We start from the raw sequence: 19,480 nt of genomic DNA, 5'->3' as shown, positions 1-19,480 counted from the left end.
GATAGTTTCTAGGGGGAACCGCGAGTAAGGTCGACCTGGTTGGGTATATTGCTAACAATGGGATTCTTAGTCTCCATTACTAACAATCACTTTCCCCCCTGTCACTAGGAGTTAGGTTTCGTACTTTCATCTCCCTCTCGATATTGGACTACCATGTAGCATAAGGTATTTCTTTTCTTCTGTATTTCCCAGGGATATTCACGACAGTTTTTACAAGTAAAGGAAAAAATCCGAAAACTGTAAATTTGTAGTCATTTCACAAAAAATAAAATGTTATATGGAATCCTCGTTGCGCTCGTTCCGACTCGCACTTGACCGGATTTTTTTTCATTCAATAACTTAATCACTTCTTATGTACAGTACTGAAGCCCGTGACATGCAAGGTGAAGGTATTGATCAATCGTTCAGGAGAGGCTCGGGTTCCAAGGCTGCTGATTGATGCCGTGCTGCAGGACAGCGCGCTGCAGCTGTCCCGGAGACAGTACCTGTCCATTGACAATCTTCTGTCTTCATTTGCAAGAATTAAACTCAATAGGTGTGTTTATTTTGTCTTAATTATCATTTATGTGATTAAAGATTTCCTGTAAAAATAAAAATTATAGTAATACGATGTAGTGACCAAAATCGAAAAAGGAATGTTGCGTTGGTTTGGTCATTTGGAGAGGATGGATGAAAGAAGAATTACGAAAGAGATTTATCGAGCAAGAATGAATGGAGATGTCGGTAGGGGCCGCCCTAGACGGACGTATGTCGACCAAATAGGCGACGTGCTGAAGAAGGGCCAAATTAAAAGTACCCGTAACCGACGAGCGTGTATGACAAGATTGATGAATGTGGAAGAAGCGAAAGAGGTTTGTTTGAATCGAAGCATTTGGCGTTCCATTGTTTCTGCCTACCCTAATGGGAGACAGGCGTGACAGATATGTATGTATATGTTATTTAATCAGACAACATAAGGCCCATTTTGTTAGTTATAAATTGACTTAACCTATGTTAGTAAACGAGCGGTCATAACGCTCTTGCATTGATAACTTGTCCTACCCAATATTTTAGGATGGGACAGTCCATTTTATCAGCAATTGTCTTCAGGACACTGTTTGAGCTAACACGCAGCCTACTAGATAGATACTCTTTATTGTTTCCTCCAAAAGATTACAACAGTAAACTTCTTATAAATATAAAAACAATTACAAGAAATAATAAAATTATCTGAATGAATTAATAGTCGAGTCTGCAGTTTAAAATATGAGAAACGGTATATAATTTTCTACAGTTCTTTGAAAATCTTTGAAAAGTCATAATAACAAAGAATCGGAGAATAAAGCAGTTAGGTTTTATAGGTCATTAACATCACCATCATATTAAACCGTTTATTGTCCACTGCTGAACTTAGGTCTCCCCTATAAGGAGGGATTTGCCAGTAGTTGTCACGTTAGCCTGGCGGGTTGGCAACTGCAGTTAGGCTTAGGTGATATTTTAAGAGAGATGCTGCTACTCATCCCTCGACTTTTAAGTTTTCTTAGTCGAATGTTACGACACTCACGGGACAGGAATATTTTATATATACAGAAAATTAAATATAAAGTTTTATGACTATGAATGACAATTTGGAACCACTGTATTAATAGTATAATGATAAATTATATAATAAATTATTCACCATTCTAGAAAATACCGCCACCTCCACCCGGGCGTGCCGCTAACGAAAGACATCAAGAAATGGTGGCGATACGCGTACAACGTTGTGGTCGAACAGAGGGTACGGCCGTACACTTGGGCGGCGATAAAGAAGCACAGGGAGAACTACAATGAGTACAAACAAACATACAAGAGTACGCTGAGGAGTCCAAACGATACGGAGCTGAAGTTAGACTTGCAAAAGTGTGAGGACAGCCTGCCGATTATATCTGTGGTAATTGCAAGGGAACAGGCGAAGTTTGAAGTAAGTATTATGCGAGAATATTATGTTGATTGATAATATGTAGTTATAAGGTATGTAATATAAAACACACGAGGCAAGTAAGAACAGAATAGAATCTTAATAAGGAGTCTTCTCCCGTGAACACTTAGGTTGTGGAATGATCTTCCTGCCAATATATTTCCTTAGAGACTACAATATGTGTTGGTCAAAAATACGCCCTTTTTAAAGTTGTTTAGAGGTCGAAAACGCGCGTGTGACTTCCTTGGTGTTACAGACTATAGTACTCTTGTTTACCATCATGGTAAATGGGTTGGGAGAATGCTTAATCCATACTCCAAGTAGATATGCAGTACACATCCAGAGGGTGGTCTCGAGATCACTTATATGTTGAGAGTTATATTGGACTATGTTGAAACCAATGTTGGTTATGGTTCACTGAAGTGGAAACAGATGTATATGAAGTCTCAGATTTTTTGATAATACATGACAAAGAAAAATCCCCCAGTTTCAAAATCTTCCAAAAATCCTATCCAAAGTGTGACTCCAACCCACCAAATATTATAGATAAAAAAATTTGAGGATAAAACATTATATTTCAGTTACTTTCTCAAGAGTCGGATCGTATAGAAGTAGTTGAAACAGAGATCGATTGGTGGCTACCGTCAGGATCTGATGTAGACAGTGACCCTGAAGAGAATAAACGAGTAGAGTTATGTGTGAAGTCAGAGAGGAGCAAATCGTTATGGAGTCACTTGTCTAGCCCTGAGAAGAAACGGGTGTGTGAGCTCATCGGATACGTGGAGGGCGAATCGAAGCAGGACAAATCTAAACAATATATTGGTTAGTTTATAGTTATTAATTTATATAGATTATATAGTTCTATTTCTTCTGGATTACAAGCAGTAGCTTCATTTTTATATGAGAATACTTTATTAAGTTATGAGAACCAGATAAGAAATCTGAAATCATCTAAAAGCATGTTCCAAATTATCCAAATATTTTATCAAACAAGTGTTAGCATCTTTACATTTAGTATGCCAATATTTTATTATATTTGTATCATAACATAACTGTTGTCAAGTGCCACCGTTGCTGATTTGATTTAACTTCAAAATGGTGATTTGTCATTTTCGGAATACTTATTTACCCGCCCAAATAAGTCGACATAAAAACTAGAAGTAACGACCAACAGTTGACAGTTGTTTATTGAGCATTGACTAGTAAAGACGTATAATTTGGTAAGTCGCTTTAATACAAATGTATTTTAATTGCAAAGTTGTGGAACTGTTAATACATGAGTTGGATTCCCCTATAATGACACGAGTCTTATTTCATAACCACCGACCTCTTAAACAAGTTAGTTCTAGAATTTGATAAAATGTATTTCAACATTGATTTTTTTTCTTTCAGAACATAAACTAAACTTAACACTAGCGAATTGCTCTCTCACATTAATGAATAGAAGTAAGGAAGTGCTGGTTGTGACACTGACACAGTTTCTGGCATCATTAGAGACGCGTCCATCAGCAAAAGCATTTAAGGTATAAATATTTCTATATGCATTGACGTGGAAGCTCAAATTGTCTCTCTAATAATCAAAATCATTATCTATATGTTATGAATATTGTATTCTATTTATAATTCTTCAGCTATCAGCTCGGGCAGAAAGCATAGTGATTGAAGGAGTTACCTTCGACGGTGAGTTAGTTCCGTTGCTGAGCGTGGAGCGTGGCGCGCCAACTGCAACCAACCTACTGGCCTTGGATCTGGAACGCAACCCGAGCAACAGCGATGCCGACTACGGCTTATGTTGTTCTCTGGAACCATTAGAATTGTTGTATATTGAGGTCAGTTGATTAAAATTGTTTTATAGTTACTTACTAGTTTTTACCCCTGACTTTGTCTGCGTGACCGGCGTGCGTATGTTAAGTGACAGGAACAAAAAGTAGCCTATCTCCTTTATCATTCTGAACTACATTTGTATTTAAATTTTAAGTCGATTAGAGAAGCCGTCAAGGCATAGCAAACAAATACAGTTTAAGATATATAATACCATGTGCTAAGGATATTGTTACCTTTATAAAGAATCTCCTTGCCAGTGAATTATTGGGAGATGAAGGGAGACATACTTGTTTATAACCTAGTTAACTGGAGAGACGTAGCGCAATTTGAAACTAGGATCCTTATTTAGAACACACCTTAACTTTGTATAGACAGCAAGTTGAGGAATTAACTATAAGCTACTAGGAGAAACTATTTTAACTGCCAACTTCCTACAGGTAAGTTCAACGTTTACTTCTATAAAAGTTAAACGGTATTTAACATTTTTTCCATACAGCATGCCTTCACGGAATTGATAAACTTCTTCCAAACGCACTCGATGACATCCGAAGAGTTGGCAGAGGAGGTGGCCGGTGCAGCGAAGCAGGCGGCCAGGATCAGCAAATCGGTGTTAGCCTATGCGGTCAGCCGCCGGAAGCTGTTTCAGATCAATGTGGATATCAAGGGGCCGTGTGTCGTTATACCTGAACATGGATGTGTGCACAAGTTAGTTTGAATCGCTAGCTATAATTTCGATGTTATAGTGCGAAATTGCAAGGATAATGATTGAGAGGCATCTACATAGACGTATGACGATTAGATAGACAGTATACCATCAGAGGGAAAAGTCAAGAGTCTTAACTTCGCGTCTGGATTGGTTGACAGTTCCATCCACTCGTATCCTCCTTGATCATAAATCCTAATCTCAACTTGTCGATATTTCAGATAATATTTCTACGTAAAGAATTTAGCTCGTTGAATCCGCAAAAGAAACCGGGATACTGGGTCAGGGTAAACCTTACTCTAGGGAGATCTTCGTCTCGCCTTTTGCTGACGTTAAATACATTAGGTGTTCTGAAATGAATGGTGATATTTTAACAGCAAAATTAAATCATGTATATATACATCTGCTGTTGTCATCTTTTATGGATTAGAGACACTTCTTGTTTTATCCAATTTCATAAATAACTTCTAGGATCTAGATCTCTAATTGTCTTCTTTTTTAGATGATGCATATCTTCTTCTTAACAAAAAGATAGTGTTTAAATTACACAAATTGAAGATGTAGCTAGCTAGTAAGCTTTTAACATGAATACTTATTACGCAGGTCTGGTAGAGTAATGGTGCTGGACATCAGTCGTATCATAATAAAATCAGATCTGCAACCTCCCAACTTGGCTCTGGAGGATGCCACGTGTATGGAGTTGGAGGAGCGGCTGTATGACAGACTGCACGCTGAGTGTTCCTGTCAGGTACCTGCTTACTATTAAAGTGATTTACATTTTAAATCAGTCATATCAGAAGAACAGAATTTAGTAGAACACTTATACTAATGGTCATAAGTATCTAAAGTGTAGAATCGAAACCGTTATCATCTTTTTGAGGGAGTATTCTATTAGTAATTCTGTACATGTTCATCATGTGTCGGAAAACGTTAAAAGTTCATATCTCGCATAGTAACACGGTGCGTTCAACTGTTCAGTTAGTATGAAAAGCTTAAAATTTTTGAAATTTTTGAATTTTTGATTCACAAAATTTCTGTTCTGATATATTTATAGGAAAGATAATTAGTTTACTTATTGCTAACGACTTTGATTTCATTCTGTTTTGTAAAAAAAATATTTTCATGAAATCCTGTAATATCATCAAATTATACACTTATTGGAGTGTTGGTCTCTTCAGGTATTATTCTGCGAGTGGAACGATCCTTGGCGCGAGACGCGGAAGCATGCGGACTCTGAACTGCATCTAATACCTAAAATACGAGCACTTCTTGTATTCTCCAATAGTATTAAAAAGGAATACAGATTACTACCCAGGTAATACATACGCGTATTTTAGTTTAATTTCATTTGCTTAACAGCTCATATATTTTTACGTCGTCTTCATCATATCAGCTTTTAATTATTCACTGCTGCGGGTTTTGTCAGTTGTTGTTACGCTTGGCAGCTTAATTGGCAACCGTAGTAAGGCTTTAAAGATATTTTAAGAGGGACGTTGCTGCCCATCCCTCGCCCACTCTTACTCGCCTCTTATAATACCCATGGGAAAGGAAGAAATGGCCTATTCTATGCCGGGACCACACGGCCAATGTTTTCATGTCATACACGCCGCTAGTGTTTTGGTTGAAAGTAAATTTTTCGAAAACAAAATTCTAAATGGATTCTTAATTGCTGTTCTATTTTCATTACTGGGTCCAGTCTAACATCTCTTCGCCACATTTTATTTCAATAGTAGGTTATACCCATATAGATGCTTCAATCTCAATTTAAATTTCTGCAATCCTTCCAGATATAAGCTCAATATATCTCTATCAAGCTTCAAATTGAATCTTTCCGACCGCATCATTGGTCTCTTGATGGACTTCGCTGATAACCTCCCTGTACCAGTGCCAAATACAGTGCCAGTATCCTTTTTGGACTCGGGAGATTACGAAGAAGAGGACCCTGAGCTAGCAGAGGCTATGCAACAGGATCTAGTGACAGGGGATCCTGGTTATGACGAGCTGGTAAAATTGCGTCAGAAGATCGTGGCCTCGTATCTGAGTAGAAATAAGTAAGTGTGAAGTTACATTGTTATTTTTTAATTTTAAATGTTTCAAATGGAAGGCATAAGAAATATCAGGATCAGGATGAGAGATCGAAGATCGAGTGAAAAGGACTTTTCAGACCATCTTTTATTTTTATCATATTTTAATTTACAGAGCGGAAACCCAAGGTGAAGAATCTCGCACGCCTTTAGGCAACCTGGCAGCAGAGCCAGCCTTCTCGTCCACCGATCACACTGATGAAGAGTTGGAACTCTACGCCCGCTCAGTGGACTTGCCGGGCTTTGATGATAATGTGTCCCCCAACAACACCATACGAGTCTTACTTCGTTTTGTCATAGGTCAGTAATTCGAAAGTCGATTGCTTGGATACCTCTGTCCCATTCGTGTTTCAACCGTGAAGCAGTTGTGTTTGCATGGCTGTGTTTTGATTTAAAGGGTGGGAAATGGCGTGAATTTACTGGGTACAGAGGAATGACACCTGAGTCCTCAGGAATGGCAACGCATGGGGGGTATCATGGGCGAAACAGTATACTTTGTTATGTACTTTGTTATGCTCATGTCTATAGGCGACGGTTACCACTTTCTATCAGGTGGGCCGTCAGCTTGTTTGCCATTCTAAGTTGTATAAAAAAAAAATACACTTCATTATTGTAGATTAAGGAAGTAAGGATTACAAGTAATAATTTAAGCCTTTGCCTAGCACAAAAGGCGATTTTACCGTTAAATAGTATTGCTGTGGTCCCGGCATAGAATGAGCCAAATACCAAAGAAGGGCAACTTCTTTTCCTGTGGATGTCGTAAGAGGCAACTAAGGCAATTTAATGGTCGAAATATGGGCAGCAGCGTTCCTCCTAAATATCACTAGAATTTAATTGGGATTGCCAACCACGCTTGCCAAGCGTGGCAACTACTAGAAAACTCTCCTTATAGAGAAGGTTGATATGATGATGATCGTTACTAAACATTTTTTCCAAATCTTTGGGTAGAGAACATTGAGAAAAGAAAATTTAATGATTCTCAGCTGAGCTATAGATGAGTTCTCAGCGTAAAAAAGCTAGAGAGATTTGTTTTATTTGCATTATACATACATATGTACGACTGGATAAAAGTACCAGTATCGCATATACAAATAAGCAATTGAATACGTTAGAGGCAATGTTAAAAAAATCTATCATTAAGGTCTTTAAATCTAAAGATTCTTCTCAGTCTCAGTTTTTAAGAGTATTTTTTTTTATTAGGTGAAATTGTCATAAATCTGTCCCGTTCGACGGACCAAACCGAGAAGCCGTACGTTATGTTGAGCATAACGAAGGTGTGCCTAGACGTGGCTCTCATGGAATACGGGCCCGCTGTCCAATTGTCAGTGGGGCAGGCACTTCTTACTGATAAACAGCATCACAGCAGCACTGGCCAGTATCTTGAACTCCTGACCAGTTCTGGTGAACTGTTCAATTTGCTGTATAGAAAGGTTAGTAAAAATTCTACAATTTAGACTTTTTTGGAGTATGGATGTACTCCAATTTGTATCTTGAACTTTAGTTGGCTTTGTTTTAGTTTGAAGTACTTATAGGATATACTAGTGAAATTACATGTCGTGTAATCCCGGTATAGGATGGGTCACCACTCCTTTTTCGTGGGTGTCGTAAGAGCGACTGATGTTATGGTCGAGGGATAGGCCCAGAGCTCCTTTTAAATCATCACTAAAAGCCAAACTGCGGTTGTCAACCCATCTGCCAAGCAAACTACTGGCAAAAACCCCCAATGGTAAACTGTCGTATAAAAATTCCGTTCCTTATAGCAGTCTATCAAGGAGACTTGTTGACGATTGGCGTCTTACTGTCCGGCTCGACCCACTGAACTGCGTAGAGATGTTGCATCTCTATGCATCTTCTATCGAATTTATCATGGGGAGCGTTCTGAGGAATTGTTTGGATTGATACCTGCTGCTGATTTTCACCATCGTACTACCCGCCATAAACTAAAATTTCATCCCAACCATTTGGACGAATGGCGGTCCTCCACCGTGCGTTTTTCAAGGCACTTTCTTCTACGCACAACCACTCTTTGGAATGAACTTCCAGTGATATTAGTGCATGAGGACAATTCAACTATTCACAGAGTATTCTCTGATGTACATGGTATTGTCTATAGGCGACGCGAGACGGATACCACTTTCCATCAGGTGGACCATCAGTCTGCCATTCTATGTTGAACAAAAAAAAAAATGTAATAAAAGAATAAACAAAATCTTTTGTAGATAGATAGATACTCTTTATTGTTTCCTCCAAAAGATTACAATAGTAAACTTATTATAAATATAAACAATTACAAGAAATAATTTATAGCATTCAATTTCAGTGATTATATATATATATATATATATATATATATATATATATATATAATCACTTTTAGATGGCGTATTAAGATACACAGCTTTTTATGTAAAGTTCTCAAGAATACAACTGTAAAAATTACATCTAGTTTAATATACCTAGTTGTTTTTGTGTGTTTTCGGAACAGACATATAGACAGGTTGATCGACAGATAAAAATTCTAAAAAGTATGGTTCATAATATTTTTTTATACATCTTCCATGTAGAGATATCGGCTGTCGTCTGTTATCAAAAACGTATATTAGTAACATGAAGTAATTTTTTGTCTTTATTACCAGTTCAGAAATTAGTTTCAAGCAATACTATTTTCTAACAATTGATATTATAAATATCAGGTCCGAGCAGACTGCCCCGAGTTCCGTTCGCATTTTCACAGCGTGGAACAGTCGCTAGTGGCTGATGCCGGCCAGTTTTCACTACTGCTGCACGCGGACGCAATCCGCACACTCTTCAAGTACACGCAATACATTTGTGACAAGTACGTTTACAGTAGTTCTTTCAAGGTTTTACAAGTAAAGATTTTAAAGATTTTTTTGACTGACACGAAACATGGCTGTATTTTGGTTTAAAGGGTGGGAATATGGTAGTAAAATTATACAGGGTACAGAGCCATAACACCTGAGTCCTCAGGAATGGCAATGCATGGGGGGTATCATGAGCGAAACAGTATACTCTGTTATGTTCATGGTATTGTTTATATCTATAGGTGACGGTTATTATTTACCGTCAAGGGAGCCGTTAGCTTGTTTGACATTCTAAGTCATATAAAAAAAAGACGAAATAAACAAATCATGTTATCCTATTACAGATAATTGCCAAACTGGTTAAGATTATATTTTATAAACAATCTCTTTTATATTCTTAATTGTAACCTTATTATTTTCATTTCGATATGACGGTACACTCTGTTATGTCTATGGTACTGCTCATGTCTATAGGCGACGGTTATAACTTTCTATAAGGTGGGCCGTCAGCTTGTTTGCCATTCTAAGTAGTACAAGAAAAAGAATAGGTACGGACGCATAACATCAAGGTCCATCAGAATGATATTGCATGTGGGATGGCATGGGTATTCCAGTGATGTTCATGATGTTGTTTATAGATTGCTACTTTGTATAGTGCGCGTAGTCAGTTCTTTTGCCATTATAAGTATTAACAAACAAAAATTGCCATCTCCTATTTTAGTGAATTCGCCACTTACATTTTTCGGAAAATCATTCTTGCAATCAAAATTCGCACCTCGATCAACATTTTTATACATCGCTCCTCCAAATGAAGCATAAATGAATGCGAAGATTTGAAATGTAACAGATCCTTTATGATTAAGTAACTAATTTTTTAATGAATTCTAACAGGATTCAAACTCGACATGCATTAAATTTGAAGAAGATCGTTGTGCCGAAGACTAAATCGTTATGGGATTACCTTATGAGGCCAGAAGAAGATCCGCCCGTGCCGTCAGGAGCCACTAAGTTCAGCTATTCAGTTAGGTTTGTACAGTTATTAGATGAGCTAGCTAGAAGAGGTTCTGTAACGAAAGTGGCAAGCCCATATCCATTTCTTACTCTTTCGTTCTCGCAGTTTCGTACATGGATTCGTCTAAGATCTACTGATATACAAAACCAAAGACGTAATGACAGCTAATGACTGCAGATAATCAAAGTTAGCCGTGCCCACATTGTATCAGCGACTAACAAAACGTCTGATAACCAAATCCTTAAAAAACATTAAGGTGCATAAAAAATACCACCTTAATTTTTATCTACATTAATACTCTATATAGGAGAATTTAGTAACATTAATATAGGACTTTAATTCTATTACTTTGCAGAGTGACTTCAGTATCCATGAGACTTTGCCATTTGGACTGTTCGCTGGTGGAAATAAGGTTGGCTGGACTTGAAAGCGATTGCGTGTTTCGTGCTAACGATCGTATGATCTTCAAGCTGTACCTTAGCTCGCTGCATCTCGATGATTTGTCTGAAGCCACTTTGTATCCGAAGGTATGTATACTGTATCTTAATAATTAAATGTTCAATATTGTCTTAATATTTTAAAATACATGCATCCATCCAATAATATAGGCATGTAGCATTAGATAATGTATCTGCTTTGCTAAATTTGTCCCGTTATTTACGTACTGAACGGAAATAAGCACAGAGAGGTTTTGTACAAAAGTTGTTTGCTTGGGTACCTCTGTCTCATTCGTATTTCAATCGTGAAGCCGTTGTTTGCATGGTTGTGTTTCGGTTTAAAGGGTGGAAAATGGCAATTTATTTACGGGGTACAGAGGTATAACACCTTAATCCTCAGGAACGGCAACGCATGGACAAAACAGTATACTCTATTATGTCTACGGCACTGTTTTTTTTTTATTTTTATTTTTTTATACAACTCAGAATAGCAAACAAGCCGACGGCCCACCTGATGAAAAGTGGTAACTGTCGCCTATATACATGAGCAGTACCATGGACTGTAAATTCACTACTATATCTCACCCTTCAAACCGATGTGACAGAGGTTCCCAAGCAAACGACTTTTTTACAAAGTCTCTCTCTGGTACCATATGGTATGGTATATATCTCAGGTATTGCGAGGACAGTCTATACTCACTAAATACACATTACAGCTGGTATGGCCTGATGAAGACAAGGTGCTAGAGGTGAAGTATGTCCGAGCAGCTCCAAGGTACTACGGAACAGCGCCGCAGTTAAAAGCTCACGGTGAACTCCGGGTGTATCTGGGTCGATTGCATGTCGTACTGTTCTATTCTGTTCTGCATCATCTGCAGGTTAGTATTTAGTTATTTAGTAGGTTCTATATTAGATTTGTAATTAGTACTCTTAGATTTGTTAGGTATAATATTTTTTTAAGCAAAATCTACTAAACGGATTTGAATGAAATTTAAAACACGGATAGGTTATATCCTAACTTAGTACTTACATTAATTCACGTTGGCGAAGCTGTGATATACAGCCTATATTATGAATTCAAAAGTGTGTTTGTTGTCTTTTGACGTTTCAATAGCTTCACCAATTAACACGAAATTTGGCACACATGTGTTGTTTGGTATAGAGAACGACCACAAGCTATGTTTTTATTTTTTATTTCTGGGTTATTTCGTTCATGTGGATGAAGTTGTGGTTAAAGTCTGGTCAATTATTTATTTATAGAACTGGTAATCAAATAGCGATTATAAGTACATTGTTGAGAGTAGAAGATAATCTTCTCGGTTGTTTGTATTCATCAAAGAACATCACCAAAACCAAACTGCGGTTAGGTCTTGGTGATATTTTAAGAAGGACGTTGCTGTCCATCCTTCGACTATTAAGCTCCCGTAGTCGACTTTTACGACGTCTACGGGAGAAGAAGGGATGGCCCATTCTATATTGGGACTATACGGCAAAGATATTGCTGTAGCCAGTCGTAGTTGAAGGAGCGTATTGTGCCGTGTCGGGCCGGCGGGTGTGGTAGAGGTGGTGGTGTTAATGCGTGTGCGTGCGCGGCGTGCAGCAGTTCGTGGAGCCGCTGGCGGCGGGCAGCGCGGCGGGCGCGGTGAGCGCGGCCGAGTGCGCTGCGGGCCGGCGCGTGCGCAGCCTGCGCCGCGCCACCACGCGCCTCAACCTCGCCATACAGGTCATTTTGTTTTTTTCTTTTATTATTTTTATACAACTTAGAATGGCAAACAAGTTGACGTCTCACCTGATGGAAAGTGGTAACTGTCGCCTATAGACATGAGCAGTACCATGGACATAACAGAGTATACTGTTTCGCCCATGATACCCCCCATGCGTTGCCATTCCTGAGGACTCAGGTGTTATTCCTCTGTACCCTGTAAATTCACTGTCATATCCTACCCATCAAACCGAAACACAGCCATGCAAACGCAACTGCTTCACAGTAAAAACACGAATGGGACAGAGGTGTCCAAGTAAACGTCTTTTGTACAAAGCCTCTCTCTGTAATTTATTGCCAATGTTTTTACTTTTTTTAGATTCATGCCCCAGTATTATTGTTACCACAGAAGCCCTCGTCGCCTAATCTACTAGTGTTCAACTTGGGTGAGCTAATTGTTACATAATTATTACGTTTTGTTTTCATGTTAGACAGAAATGTCATATTTTTATCTTCTTTCTCTTATATGTCCACATGTTTTTGGGTTGTATTTTTGACCGCGTCAACTATGATCGTCCCGTAAGAATGTTTGCTGGGCTAAAACAATTTAAGTACTTATCCTTCTAACTGTCATTTCTAAATTTCAAATATCTTTTGAATCTGTAAAATATTTTTTGCATATTTTATACAGTTTTATTTTTCATTTTCTTGAGAATGTGCCACTATCTTGAAATGTTTTATGTTGTCACCCAAACAAACGTTCCCTTCCTTTTTTCCCTAATTCTTTCTTCTATACTGTAGGTAGCGGAAACCACCAACAAATGCATTCCCAAAGAGGGTTGACGTCAGGCAGGCGGCCGGTCGTAAAACCCCATATAATAATTGGGGTTAGAGTATAAAGAAGATCATCCAAACAAATTTTTGCGTTTGTTTTATGCCTGCACATTTTAGCGTTATTATCCTTTAAAAAAACTTATAATATAAATAATTTGAGATTCTCTTAGAATCTCAAATTATTCTAAATTCTCTTAGATCTTCATGAGAAGTCTTTTAAAATCCCCATAAAGTATCCGTTTAATCGTTTTCTCCAATCTTCTTCCCAGGTGACCTTTTGATAGAAAATTTCTTTAAACAAACAAACGCGAGTCAAGAAGCGACGAGCCCGATGCAGAATCCGATTATAGATAACATTTTGATTAAGCTGGTGAACATCACCTTCTCCAGAGCTGTCATGACCTTGGCCGGTACCTTGGAAATGCAAGTGAGTCTAGTTTATTTATATTTTGTTTTTTTTTTCAAAACTTTCCATTTCCTGAAACCAAATTATATATTCCTATAAAAAGTATGTTAATAGTATTGAAGTAACCGTAGCTAGTGGTTTCTTTAGTATTTACTAATATTCTGTTTCTTTTACCCATATTCGACTGATTCCGATCAACTCTTCTTTGATTTTCTTTATCTACTAGGCCATTGCCTTACTTACAAATTCCAGTAGCATAAAATTTTAATTTATTCGCATTTAATATTTACAATCCATTTGCACATATTTTTTCCTCGCTCAGGAACCAATCCTTGAACCAGTATCGGTCCGTTGCGACGTCCAACGTGCCCTTCGTCGCGAGACAGCGTTAGAAGCCGATGTCCTGATGGATACGGTACTAGTTAACCTCGGGCAGAAGGACCTCGCCACGATCCTCGCAGTCTGGGCCGATAACCTTAGCAACGAGCCCTATATTGGTAAATTATATAAATGTTCCTGATCACTCACTGCGTTTATTAGCTGATCCTGATTTTAATTTGGGGTTTACGATAATTTGTATATGATTGTGATCTTTATTTATTGTATTTACTTAATTCACCATCATCATCTCATCAGCCGTTAACTACTGAACATAGGTCTCCTCCATAAAGGAGGGATGCTTGTTAGGTGAGTTGGCATCCGCAGTTTTTGGTAATGTTTTAAGAGAGACGCTGTTCCCATCCCATTCTTCAACCATTATGTTCTCTTAGTCGCCTCTTACGATACCCACGGAAAAGGAAGGGGTGGCTTATTCTACGCCAGGACCACACGACAATATACCTACATTATTATTATCAGTGCATCCAGTCTTTCATATCTTCTACACTCTAGTACTAGATAAATTTGATTTGACAATTTTAGTGAAGTAATCTGTATTTTTTATTAATTAATTTTTAATTAGTTATCATTATTTTTTCGCCTAATTAAAAATTAGCGGAATGATTAAAACATGATTGATTAATTGAATAAAATAAGTAGTGAAAATGTTAATTCAATTATTTATATTTTTTAACCATCAACCATAAAGGACAAATCATCTTCCAAGGCGACTTATTTTCACTGTTTTTTTTTTTGGAAACATCCATTCGTAAATTTCATCTAATTTTATAATGCTCGACAGGTACAATAATACCCGGTTCTCCAGTAGAAGTACCGGCCACAGATGCGTCGGTTAAAAAACTCCAGGCATTTTTTGCTCAAGGCGAACCTATCAGGAAAGAAGCTGTCTTAAGGTAATTTTTTTTTTTAATTTTGATTCCTAAAGCCTTGATGTGGAGCAGAACAGTTTATTTTCCTCTCGTTAGCGCACTGGAATTTAAGCAACTTATCTAATAACATAATGAGATATTCTGAAAGGAATGGTGGAAAGAAGGAAGAGAGTGCTATGTATCATATCATATAGGGAAATAAAGAATATGGTTTGGATGAAGCCTACTGGTAGAGCTTATATCAAATTTTTAATAGTCTTCTTTAGGATTTCTGAGTATTTTAAGACAAGGTTAAACAAATTAGGTACTAAAATTATGTTCATTTAAAATTATTATATTTAATATTGTCAGCTGTTTCAACAGAAGGCTAGCAATTAGGAATAGATCAATAATTTGTTGTACTTCACATTTCCTAGAAACATTCCTGGTTTCCAGATTTACATTGGAGGGAATTGAATTAAAGTTATTCTCGGACATGGACGAGGTCCTCAGTTCGCCGGTCCGTGACTTGAACCATGGTCTAGCAAAACTGACAGCGGGTGAAGCGACATTACAACTGGACTGGTACTCGGACAACAGTGCTGAACTAAAAGCGAGTCTACAAAGTTTGCTCGTTGAAGACATAAGACCTGATCCTTCTATTGTAATTAAACGGTGAGGGTTTTATGAAAACCATTACTTTTTAAGGCATGAAGCAGCATTGTGTGTGTTGTAATTTCGATCTAGAGAGGTAATCTTTAAAAAAAAAGAAATAACATTTTAATCCTCAGGAGAGGCATCGCCTGAGGAACTCCTTGGCTTAATATATTATGTGGCGTATTTTGGTAGAAGAATTAAAATACACATATAAATTGCAGTTGAGCCATTACATTCGTTTATATTTAGAAGTAATGTAGCGTTGTTTATGCATGCAATACTCCTATGATTTAAGAAACTACAGGTCTCTATTTCTTTGTGGGTTCAATAAACTGAAGACATTTTTTATGCGGCGTATGGCACGATTCTACAGCGACCGACTTTCGGTGGTATTCTGGGCAAATTTGCAGTGTTCGCACAAAACTGGGGCCTCGTTAATTCTGAAATAGAACCCATACTGACACCAATAAAAATTACAAGTTTTTACACACATTCTCAGTTTGGTAAGGGCATGTGTGTGGCAGGATCGTGCAGTCACAGGGCGGCGTGACGCGCGCGACGGGCGGCATCAGCGTGCGGCGGCCGGCGCTGCTGGAGTGCAGCGCGCGGCTGGCGGGCGCGCGCGCCGCGCAGCTGGACGTGCGCGTCGACCGCATGCGCTGCAACCTCGCGCTGCCCTTCCTGCTGCAGCTCGCGCGCACCACGCTCGACGCCATGCCGGGTACGTCTGCCTCCACTCTCCTCCCTCCTCCCTCCAGCTGCCCTTCCTGCTGCAGCTCGCGCGCACCACGCTCGACGCCATGCCGGGTGCGTCTGCCTCCACTCTCCTCCCTCCACCCTCCTCCCTCCAGCCTCCACCAGCCGGCGCTATTGGAATATAGCACACGGTTCCCTTCACTAGGACTTACAAAATGAGGCAAACAATGGAAAACTTTCCAACGCAGAACAAAATATTATTAATCTGATCACCTGCACAGATACCTAAAAAAATATTGTTTAGTCCTATACCATGTTCTAATATATGTAACGTTTAACCTTTTACCATCAATATCCAGGTGAAAAAACGATGGATGGCGGCGTGGTCAATCATGGGTATGTTGGAGAGCTGGGCGCACCACGCGCCAACAACAACCGTGCCGCAAGTTCTAGCGACTCTACCAGCGGATACTATTCTGCAAGTAAGTTTCAGTCACACCTCTGCCTTGTCTTTGTATTTAGTACTTTCTAAATTATTTGATTTTTCATTACGATGGTAGAAATTTTTAATAAGTTATCAATATTCTTTGCAGCAACGTCAATATCAGAAGAAACTCCTGGCCTCTCAATATCCATCCAGTTTCGACAGCCCGAAGTAATGTTCTTCACAGATCTCACTAAATCCGACGGGCATGCTTTGTTATTACGGACAGAACTACTTATCGACTACTCCAGTCATTCTAGTAGCGAAAACCTAGTGGTTTCTCTTGCTGGTCTCCAAATTATGTCCAAACTTCAATCAAAACTAAAGAACCTACCACCACAATTGGTACTGAAACCGTGTGACGTAGAGTTTTCCAAAAGCTTCAAAAACGTAGAAGAAGGAGTTAAAGTAAAACTATCAGTATCTGAGATCGAAGTTCATATTGCAGCGACAACTGTGCACACTGTTATGGGTGAGTTACAATATTTAATATTATGGTATATTAGTTATTCGTGTTGTATGCATGTTTTGTAATGAAGAGTTTAAATTTTTTAATTTTTTTTATGATACTCAGAATGGCAAACAAACTGATGATCCATTTGATCTATCAAGCGGTAACTGTCGCCTACAGACATGGACAGCGTCATGAATATTACAGAATATACTGTATATGGGTATCACAAAGTGTGATACCCATGATAGCCCTTTTCCGTTGTCATTCCTGAGGACTATGGTGTTATGTCTTTCTGTACTGTATTTTCATTGCCATACCCCACAATTTAAACCGAAATATGTAATTATAATTAACAGATCGGTTTGTTTCTTTCGATCTGTTATGAACGATCTGTCTCAAATAAATTTGTCATAAGACAGTCCTAAGGCATTCTTTCCCAGGAATGTATGAGTTTCATCGTTTATTTTATTATATTGTTTGCTATATGTGGGTAATCATCGCTGCCATAGAAGTTTGTATAAATAGAAATCGCATAAAGATACTATATGTTTTATAATTATTAAAATAATTTGTGAGTCTCTTCATGAGGTAAAGAGACTCGCTGAAAATCGTAGTGAGTGGCAAGAGCTCCACCGACAAGAGCGCAGCTCTTAAATAGGATAGATAGATAGAAAATAATTAGAAATGTGTAATACGCTCATGTGAAATTGTACAAAAAATATTTTAGATATAATCGACGAGATATCATCAGAATTGACCATCCCTGACGAGAAAGAGCCTTTCAACTTTGCTACATATAATCCCAAGTTGGAGAAACAGGACGAGGATTTGTGGTCTCCCAAAAAGATAACTCCTTATGTGCTTCTAAATCACGAAGACAGCTACGTACCACCTAAGTATCCAGCAATAAAACCGACTGAGAGCTTCTTGATGACGATTCCGAATGTGAGGATTATATTTGAAATCGAACAAACTGTGAGAGTTCCAGTATTAATGATGAAGGTAAAAGATCTTCATTATTTTATGATCTGATGAATATAAGATCCTGTTGTAATACTTAGATTTTAATATAATAACTCTATGCAAATTGTGAGAGATAGAGAGTTCTTTTAGTCTATCTAAAATTTAAACCAGAGATAACAGAATGCTAGGGACCTCCATATTTATATCCCCCTAGATATCCTTCAGCTTTATCCACATTTATAACTTTGTAATTGATATGAATACAAATTGTTGGAAGCAGATTTTTTTATAAAAATTAATAAGTGAAGAAGTAAATAATGCGGTTCGTAAGTGGCCACCGCAGCCCATGAACGATTGCTCTATTCAGCAGTTACTTCTGATTCGCACTTTATCACTATCACTGTCATAAAGATCACAATTCCGAATAATTTCTCTGCTATATATCACCCATTAAATCAAACCTCACCGTACAATAAAATTACTTGAGGTCAATGCAGCTTGACCAATTATGGAGGAAGTTTAAGTCATCGTTATGATACCTTTGTACGAGCTTTTTCTACTGGTGTTATATTTTGGCTATTTGGATATCCTGCTTGCAGTTATCTGGAGAGCTGGCGTTAAACGAGTGGTCTCGCCAGCTGCAGGGCACGGCATGGCTGCGGCTGCACGCGAGCTGTTACAATGAGCGAGTGGATGCATGGGAGCCGGTTATAGAGCCCGTGGTTTGTGAGGAGAACCTCTACCGACCTTGGGAGATTACCGCTACTTTATTCCAGGTACTTTTGTAGCTTTAAGATTCAGATATTCTTATAGAATATCGACTTGACGTCGTAATATGTTTTCGTAGCAACCCTATGTGTAGTGATTTAACTATATCGAAATAGATTTCCAGGAATTGATAGTTCAATAGCTAAGAGCGTTTTACACGATACATCAAAAAACAATGCGAGAGATAAATGATAAATAAATTGTCAAGAAAACATTATGCCGATATCTAATTGAGAAAAGTAAAAATGATGACGACGAGGAAGGAATTGGATTAACGGAAATCTTGCATCCTTGGCAATCTCTTTTACTGGCCTGTGTGAATCAAGCCCTATCTACGCAGTTCCGTTAAAAACTGTCCTGATTTCATCTTCAGTACTTCAGCCATCACTGATGCTTTGTCATTATACATTAATATACTATATTATATTTCATATGTTAAATTTTGTAT

The 19,480-nt window shown here is 38.2% G+C and overlaps 1 protein-coding gene across 4 annotated transcripts in view; it reads left to right on the top strand.

The window, feature by feature from the left end:
• LOC113509831 (intermembrane lipid transfer protein VPS13A-like) overlaps nt 1–19,480 on the top strand; it is a 64,118-nt gene that overhangs the window by 12,292 nt on the left and 32,346 nt on the right. For all 4 annotated transcript variants that reach the window (XR_008253282.1, XM_031910848.2, XM_026893260.3 and 1 more), the window contains exons 5-30: nt 361–535; nt 1,669–1,942; nt 2,521–2,761; nt 3,332–3,462; nt 3,571–3,768; nt 4,260–4,468; nt 5,070–5,214; nt 5,645–5,781; nt 6,254–6,517; nt 6,666–6,850; nt 7,751–7,980; nt 9,244–9,386; nt 10,264–10,398; nt 10,740–10,911; nt 11,538–11,699; nt 12,422–12,544; nt 12,903–12,969; nt 13,627–13,784; nt 14,086–14,260; nt 14,944–15,055; nt 15,467–15,685; nt 16,192–16,388; nt 16,723–16,845; nt 16,957–17,319; nt 18,029–18,303; nt 18,864–19,040. Coding sequence is in view for 3 of the 4 variants with exons in the window: in XM_031910848.2 (XP_031766708.2) it covers nt 361–535; nt 1,669–1,942; nt 2,521–2,761; nt 3,332–3,462; nt 3,571–3,768; nt 4,260–4,468; nt 5,070–5,214; nt 5,645–5,781; nt 6,254–6,517; nt 6,666–6,850; nt 7,751–7,980; nt 9,244–9,386; nt 10,264–10,398; nt 10,740–10,911; nt 11,538–11,699; nt 12,422–12,544; nt 12,903–12,969; nt 13,627–13,784; nt 14,086–14,260; nt 14,944–15,055; nt 15,467–15,685; nt 16,192–16,388; nt 16,723–16,845; nt 16,957–17,319; nt 18,029–18,303; nt 18,864–19,040 (4,790 nt within the window). In the remaining variant the exon portion in view is untranslated. The remainder of the gene's footprint in view (nt 1–360; nt 536–1,668; nt 1,943–2,520; nt 2,762–3,331; nt 3,463–3,570; nt 3,769–4,259; nt 4,469–5,069; nt 5,215–5,644; nt 5,782–6,253; nt 6,518–6,665; nt 6,851–7,750; nt 7,981–9,243; nt 9,387–10,263; nt 10,399–10,739; nt 10,912–11,537; nt 11,700–12,421; nt 12,545–12,902; nt 12,970–13,626; nt 13,785–14,085; nt 14,261–14,943; nt 15,056–15,466; nt 15,686–16,191; nt 16,389–16,722; nt 16,846–16,956; nt 17,320–18,028; nt 18,304–18,863; nt 19,041–19,480) is intronic.

This window comes from Galleria mellonella, unplaced genomic scaffold, assembly GCF_026898425.1.
Source record: "Galleria mellonella isolate WM207_F2 unplaced genomic scaffold, CSIRO_AGI_GalMel_v1 utg54, whole genome shotgun sequence".
Lineage (NCBI taxonomy): Eukaryota > Metazoa > Arthropoda > Insecta > Lepidoptera > Pyralidae > Galleria > Galleria mellonella.
The sequence above is the reverse complement of the archived record's forward strand: the minus strand, read 5'-3'. Positions and strand labels throughout refer to the sequence as shown.